Below are 8684 nucleotides of genomic sequence, written 5' to 3'. Positions count from 1 at the left end.
AATATGATCTTTGCCTGAAAAGGGGGAGCAACAAAACTCACAGGAAGAGATGTGGATTCCTCTCCCTGTCTGAGATCTAAAAGGCAAGGAAAGCCTTCCAGAGACCACAGAAAGTTAGCAGAAACCACGGCTGTGTGAACCTTCCTCAGCAGGGACTATGCCTTCCCCACAACCAACAATGTTACAGACATATCACCAAGGCCTTGGCTGCTGTGGCTGCTGTCACCCACAGAGCCCAAGAAAACAGAACTTCTCTCCAACCACTCCAATACTAAGCCGGCTTGGTTTGAAGGCTTCTGGGGGATTTATTAACCAATGGATTCAAGTGTTCAAAGAATCAAAAAAAAAGGGCAAAATCTAAGTTTAGATACAGTAGGTCAACATAGGAAAGAAAAACTTCATGGGAGAACACTCAAACAAAAATGTTTTAGGAAGCTATTAGTACTTTTAAAGCAGTGTAGTCAGAGCCAAACAATATTTAAATAGGTTGCCAAAATGATAAAGAGCAATGGGTCAATAAGAAGTTTGTATTTCAGAATTTTAAAATGCTTTCAGTTAAAATGAAACCAATCAAATGCCAATGATAATGGATCTGGAATGTTTCTTTTAAATGCTTGTACTCACTTTGTCTAGTGTCATGTCTGGTAGTTCATCAGCAAGTTCACTTGGGGAGCTGTTTGCACTGGAATTTGCCACTGCTGGAATTGTAGGTTCATAGCCATAGAATGCCAGTAAATCTTCTAGAGGCATGTTTCCTTCCTATTCAAAGCCAGGGCACAAACATAAACTCAGGAGATAACACAATAAAGAAGCATAGATTAACTGTGATGCCCTTAATGTTCATAAAACACATTATCAAAACTGCAGTATCAAATTAAAGCCCAGTTTTAGTTTTTCTTTTTGTACTACTGCTAGAAAATAGGGTTAAACACTTAGGACTATTATTTTTTTAAAAGATTTTATTTATTTATTCATGAGAGACAAAGAGAGAGAGGCAGAGACACAGGCAGGGGGAGAAGCAGGCTCCATGCAGGGAGTCCGATGTGGGACTCAATCCTAGGACCCCAGGATCACGCCCTGGGCCTAAGGCAGGCACTAAACCACTGAGCCACCCAGGGATCCCCATAGGGCTATTATTAATATATTAACAAAAGCCTAACAATTAACATCTTCATTTTTATTTCTAGTATCATTTCACTCTTTAAAAAATTCCTCAAATATTTGCTTTAGTGATTTTTTTTTTAGCATTCACATTAGTATAAAGATTTGCCGTGAAAGAATTTACAATTAATCAATCAATAACTTCACGTAATTTTCAGCTTGTTTCCTTACAATTAACAGTTGACCATTTAGTTTATCTTCATGTTGACGAGATGATATCTGAAGGCCAACCACTGCTGAGCAATCACTAACACCAACAATTATTTATATATTACTGTTCAAAATTATCCTTTATATACAAGTACCATATCTCTGTTCTATACAACTGTTTTAGGTTTCTCCTCCAAAACCACTTACGGAAGTCTGTATCTATACCACCATCTTACAGGTGACAGAAGCTTAATTCTGGGTTCAAACCCCAGTACCACCAGTTCACTTAATGGCAGCAGTACTTTGATAAAACTACATACTCTGGCTGCAATGCTTCCTGTGTTTTACCTACGCGAGGCCACATTTTGGCCACCCTTCTCCCCCAACTAATTAATCTGAAAATAAGTTGTGTATTTTCTTTTTAAAAATATCTTAATTCAACTATTAAAGTGTATACAACCATTTATAATTATTCCGATATATAAATACAAAATAACATATCTATGTTATTGAGACTACTCAATTTGCTCTATGTTTTAAAGATGTTTATGCTCATCTATGAAAAAATTCATTAAGGTTGCTTATGGGTTTAGTTTCCCCTTTAAGGTGAAATGCCTAAGTCATGAATCAAAAGCATGAAAGTGGTAAAGCAGAGTATGTAAAATATGCCCTCAGCTGATCACAAAGTGAGCTGAAATAAGCCAGTGATGATTTCTAGAAAGCCAGTGGTTGCTCACCAGGGCCCACAGGATATTCAGGCTCTAGAGTTGCCCAAGATTCTGGCCTTCACCCTTACAGGTCTAGAACTTTTATTTTACACTGTGCCTGATTAAAAGAGATCCATGCTAAATGAACTTAGAATAAGGTTTACTACAGAATGTGACTTTGTAAATTTGCAGTAGGAGACATGTGGCTTTCCAGTGACCATACCAATCATGTCACTCATGAAATCCTTTCAGCTTGGGATTGAAATCAGTTGAAAAGCTGCTTTGGTAGCATGGAGTCAGCACAAATGGAGTTGGGATGGTCAGGATGGCCAGAAGTTTGTCCATGCCATGGGGAAACCTCGTGAATTATTCTTCTCCCAAATCAAAGTACAGAACCCCTCAAATGTACCCAGAACCAGATTCTGAGTCTCTCTAAACCTGCTCCTTGCAGATTCCATGCAGCCCACTCCCTGTGGCTCATACTGGTTCTAAAAAGAGATTAGGTTGCAGCTTTTGCAAACCACCTGTTTGTAGTATTTCTTCAAAACCTCATGGTCCATGGGCTGAGGAGATGTCAATTCTCACGCATCATACCCTAATAGCCCACCTTTCCATCAAACATTTACTGGGTTTTAGGTATTGTGCAGAGGTTGCTAGCTGTGGATACAGAAAAGAAATTTATAGAAAAATCCCTGTTCTCAATGAGTTCAGTCTTGATGGAAGAAACTGGGAAGTTAACAACTATAATACAATGTGTTGGTTGCAATCATTAATTCTGGAAATGGTAGTATACATTTGTAGGTACAGAGAAGAGAAGAACTACACTCTAGAATAAAGGCATGCATGAGGGTAGGAGGTGCCACATAGGGTGCAAAGACTGAGCTAAGTCTTGAAAGATGAATAAGCATTTGACAGATGAGGGCTGTGTACTAGTGACTTGTGGAGTGTCACAGAAACACTGACTGAGCAGTTACTGGGTGCCAGTAGGCCACTGTGCCAAGTGCCAGGATGAAAAATAGGTCTTACCCTTCTGCTACATACAGTCGGGGGCGGCGGTGGAGGGGGCGGGGGACAACAAATAATGACAATACACAAAAAACAAAACTGCCAATTAAATGAATGCAAAGGAAACACATAGGGTCCTGAAAAACAGAGTAATATAGAGAGTTTACTTTCATAGGGTCAAAGGGAAGACAGAGAGTGCTCCTTACTCCCAGGGCAATGGGAAGTGAATGGAGACTAAAAACACAAGTGGCGGGGGTGGGGGTGGGGGTGTGCCATGACTTTACTTCTTCTTAAATGTTGGGCAGCTACCTAAAGAAAAATTTGAAGAGGTGGAGAGACAAGAAAAGACCAGGGAGACCACTTAAGGGTCTCATGATGAAATAAGGTAGTGATATAAACATGGAGACATGTAAATAGATGATATATATTATAAAGTGGAATCAAATGGGTTCCTGGATATAGGAGTGAAAGGGGGACAGAATGAGGTCTCTCCAGATTTCAATATGAGCAACTCCATAAACAGTGGTAACTTTTACTGAGACAGAAAGGACTGAAGGAAAGGCTTCTGAAGAAAAAAAATTAAGAATTCTGTAGAAGACCCAAGTTTGAAAGGACTATGAACCATCTCAGTAGAAGAGTCAGGTTGGCCAGCAGCCTGGTACTCAGAGGATCAGGCTGAGCTAAAGATATAAATCTGGCATTCGTTAGCATCTAGATGTATCTAAAAGCCAAAGAAAGTGGGAAGGTAGACAAAAAAGAAAAGGGAATATATGCTTTCTTAGAAGTACTTCTAGATATGTTACCCTACAGGCAATAGGATATATCTGGAAAATTTTAAGCATAATATGCATTTTGAAAGTAACATTCTAGGGGAAATAGAAGAAAGATAGCCTCAACTAAGGAAGGGAATTATTTGAGCAAAATTAAGAAAAAAAAAAAAGAATGTTTTTCTTGACCTACTTGATAAAGTGAATAAAAGTGATGGAGGAGTCTAAATGGATTGCCTGTATCTGGCCTGGAAGGCTAAACACTTATAGCACCGTTATGAGGCAGAAATATCAGATAGATAAACTTGAGGGTGGAGAGCATGGCAGAAATGATAATTCAAGGCAGAAGCCGAACCTTGAATACGATCATCCAGAAAAGGCATATAGAATGAGAACACAAAAGCTAGAAACCAGGGGAATGCCATCAATTAGAACATAGGCAAAGAAAGAAAAGCCCATAAACACAACAGAGGGAGATACCAGAGAACTAAAAGAAAGCAGAATTACATAAGCTAAGGAAGAAACAAGTGTGGAGAGACCAGGGATATAGTCACTTAGGTCAAATATCAAAGAGAAATCAAGCAAAATAAAGAGAGACAGGAATTCTCTGTACCTGTCAAGCAGGAATTATTGGTGACCCTACAGCCTACTAGGAGAACCAAAGCTGAATCAATGAAAAGGAGAAAGTACATACACTATAAAAGGAGACTCACTAAGGGCAATACAGTGTTCAAAGAATCTCTTCCAAATTTAGGAAACAAAACGTATGAGTGGGATTTTCTATGCTGAAATAAAAAGATAAGTGGAAAGAACAGACTCAGGGATGGAATTAAGAGTCAGCCTAGGATGTGGCATATACTCTTGGAACTGTACAGAAAGAATGAATATAAAAGTCAAGTTTGTACGTATGGGGCACACAGGAGATTCTAGGTAGTTACTCATGAAAACCTTACTTTCTCTATAAAGACACAAGTAGAATCATCTGTTGAGGAAGCAGGTGACTACCTTAGTAGAACTTTATCAACACATTTAAGGAATGACACTAGTTACCTAATGGGAGCTGATGCTAAAACAGAAATTATTTGTACTAAAACTTGTATAGCAAAACTAGAAAAGATGAATCCAATCTCTGAAGCACTTCACAAATGAAACTTCTTATTAGACCTACTAATAAAGGCCTTAAGTCCTATGAAGCATAAAAGAAGTTTTTTCAAAATCGAATGAGTAAATCTGTCTCTGAGATCTGCGGTGGCTAGATCAGCTTAGAAGTTTGATCCAGCATCTTATTCCAGGTACAAGGATTTTTCTCTTCTTTTTCTCAGGTATTATGTTGACCCTATTTTAATTTTAAGGGGCACATCTGAGTCTAGTCACACTTATAAATGAACTATTTTCTCACTCAAAAGTTTTATATCAGGAAGAACACAAAATCTAGAGGCAGAGGACTCATTAACTGCCTCTAGACTACCATAGTCAAATGACCTAACCCCTCCCACCTCCATTTCTTCATCTGTAAATAGAAAAGCCTCAAAATTTCCTTGATCCTATGATGCATAACTTCACATACCAGAAATTGGGATGCATTAGATTACCAATGTATAGATTTCCCACAGTACTGTTCATCTCTGCCCCTATCTATATTATTTCTAAATATACTATACATTTCACAATCAACAAGACTTCTTAACCAAGGAAATAATGCTAATACTCATCTGATACACTTAATGGTATTCCTGGACTGATGAAAAGAAATTGTCTAAGTATAGGTCAATTTCACATAACACCAGTCTTATATCTTAAAATATGCATTGAGAAACAGTATACACATAGTTTTAAAAACATAATTTTTAAAAAAACTCACAAAACAGGAAGGATCTATACTAAAGCGTAAATGGTAGAAAAGATGATTTTTACTTTCTTATTTCACAATGAATATCAAGGGAGAAATCTACCTATTATTGTAAAGAACTTCCCTAAAAGTTATAGCTCTAGACTAGTAATTAAAGCCTCAGGAAACAGTAACATGAATAAACTAAAATATAGAAAGACAGGACACAAATCTTATTTTATACATTTAATAACATAATCTAGTCGCATAATGTATTCTCTATACCAAAGTACTACTATACAAAAACTGTTTTTTTACCTCTTATTTTCCACAATACATAATGTACTAAAAATTTGTAAGCACTAAAACACAAAGCCATATTTATTTATTATGAGTATAAAAACATTATACTTTCTAAAAACAAATATTAACATCAAGTCCCTAAGACTGTGAACATGTATGAATTCCTAAATCAATGTTCGAATAATAAAAGATTAACAGAGTACATTAAATGATATAGAAATAATTTTAAATTTCTTCTATAAATGATCTTTACTTTTTTTTTTAAGATTATTTATTTGAGAGAGTAAAAACAAGAGAGATCACAGAAGGAGAAGCAGACTCCCTGCTGAGCAGGGAGCCTGATGTGGGGCTCAATGCCAGGACCCTGAGACCACAACCCAAGCTTAAGGCAGACACCTAACCAACTGAGCCAAACACCCCTAATTACCAGCGTTTATTAAACAAAATGAAAATCATAGCAATAGGACTAGGTATTTTTGTTAATAGCTGAGAATTCTTTACTGTTCATTATTTCTCTAGATCTTTCCCAATGTCCTTTTAAAACCTACTAAACAAGGGGCACCTGGGTAGATCAGTGGTTAAGCATCTGCCTTCAGCTCAAGTCATGATCCCGGCGTCCTGGGATCAAGTCCTTCTCCCCCTGACTATGTCTCTGTGTCTCTCATGAATAAATAAAATCTTTAAAAAAAAAAACACTAAACAGGGGCATCTGGGTGGTTCAGTCAATTAAGCACCTGACTTTAGCTCAAGACTCAATCCCAAGGTCCTCAAAGGGACCTCTGCTTCCCTCTGCCCCTACTGCCCACCCACCCTACCCCCACTCCACTCATGTGCTCTATGCTCTATTAAATAAAATCTTTAAAAACACCACTAAAAAAAAAAAAAAAACCTCCACTAAATACAGATTAAAGTAGCTATTACTACAATCTCTAGAAGTAAAACCTATAAGTCTGAAAAATAAAAATCTTACCAGCCCATAAAAATCTCAACCAGATTACATACTCAAGTAGTAACTGAGTTAACACATTAAATGAAATTTTAAGTTCTTATTTTACTGACAAAACAGCTATTTGCATGTCTAAAATGCAGTCCAGTTCATTTATACCATTTTCTTATTTCATGTTGTAACTATGCTGTCTCCCTATGTTTAACAAACACGTGTTCAAGGCAGGGGCCTTATGAGACCACCTCAAACTTTTGCCATGGGCCCAAGGTGGTCTTCTGACTTATAAATGTGCAGAAGAGGGTGCCTGGGTGGCTCAGTCAGTTAAGCATCTCCCTTTGGCTAGGGTCATGATCCCAGAGTCCCAGGATTGAGTCCCACATCGGGCTCCCTACTCAGGGGGATTCAGCTTCTCCTTCTGCCTCTCCTGTTTGTGCTCTCCCTCACTTTCAAATAAATAAATAAAATCTTAAAAAAAAAAAATACAGGAGAGAAGTGTCTATTCTAAGAAGCCTTCCATGAACATTCACACTAGGCTAAATACCATTTACTATACACATCCTTTCTCCCATAGCTCTCATCGCTTACTGCCTCCATATACAGTTAACATATCATATTAAAAATCTTTGTTCCCTTTTGTCACTCTACTTTAAACTGTAAGCTTCTAGAGCTCAGACACATTTTCAAATTGCTCATTTTTGCAATCTGCTTGTAATTCTCCGTTATTCTAGGTTACCCATTCATAAGAGGTAGGAAGGAAGTGCCTGAATAAAGCCAAGGCAGAGCTCAAGACTCTTGGGAATCTTTTCTTATCAAAAAGCAACATTTTATCATCACCCCTTAAAGGAGCAATACCCAAAGTTTTTCTTATTTTCCAACCATTTTATCTCTATATTCCCAAATCTATTTGACTATAAGCTGGTTTCAGTTTTTTTGTTTGTTTGTTTTTTAATGATTAAATCTAACAGCAACTGTGTTGGATTAATTTGCCAAAATTAGGAATCAGGTCTACCAGAGTAAGCCTGGGGTCTAGATCCTGAAGAATGCCTCTATTTCCCTGTATATTAACATGAAGGGAGAAATACAGTAAAAACTCATCTCTGCCTCACAAGGACAACAGAAGAGACTATGTAAGAATATGTCCTATCTTCTTCAAGAAAAAGAGGTATAAAAACTCAAAGGATTAATCTAATTCAATAATATTCCTGAAAGCTTTTGTTACTCTGGGCTGATCAGAAATGTGCAAATAAGGTTAATTTATAGGTAAGTATAATCCTACATTTTTTCAAGTGATCCCTATGGAGACCTCTCTCTGTAGTCCTGGTATAAATATGTGTTTACAAATCCTGTTCATTTCCATTTACAATGATTTGGGGCTTAAGAAATTATAAATTACATTTACTCTTGTCAATTTTTTAAAAAATGAGGGGTAGAAAATGGGACATTATTACTTTACAATTAAAAATAGAGTAAAACTTTTTCAATGTTCTTTTAGTACTCTACCACAGTACAAGTTATTTAAAGGAAAAGACTTCTCCCTGTGTCTACTGCAGTGTTTAATTAAACTCAAGTGTGACTCCCCAGTAGAACAGTGTGGTATAATGCGCTGGGCTGGGCTACCATTCAGAAGCAAGTTTAGGGCCCACAGGTCTCTCTATCTCATTATTCTCACCTGTAAGATGACCAGATGTACTTCACTGTGCTTCAAAAACTTAACAATCAGATTAAGAGATATAAAATAATTCTGAAAAGTCAAATGAAAATCTACTCATTTATTAGGCTTTCCTTCAAAATAATGAGAAAATCAGTGACTGAAAGGT

The 8684-nt window shown here is 37.1% G+C and overlaps 1 protein-coding gene across 2 annotated transcripts in view; it reads right to left on the bottom strand.

Moving 5' to 3' along the window:
• MIER3 (MIER family member 3) overlaps positions 1-8684 on the bottom strand; it is a 31131-nt gene that overhangs the window by 17584 nt on the left and 4863 nt on the right. For both annotated transcript variants that reach the window (XM_055332035.1, XM_055332034.1), the window contains exon 4: positions 625-759. In XM_055332035.1, the coding sequence (XP_055188010.1) occupies positions 625-759 (135 nt within the window). The remainder of the gene's footprint in view (positions 1-624; positions 760-8684) is intronic.

This window comes from Nyctereutes procyonoides, unplaced genomic scaffold (assembly GCF_905146905.1).
Source record: "Nyctereutes procyonoides isolate TBG_1078 unplaced genomic scaffold, NYPRO_anot_genome, whole genome shotgun sequence".
NCBI lineage: Eukaryota > Metazoa > Chordata > Mammalia > Carnivora > Canidae > Nyctereutes > Nyctereutes procyonoides.
This window is presented reverse-complemented; position numbering and strand designations above follow the sequence as displayed.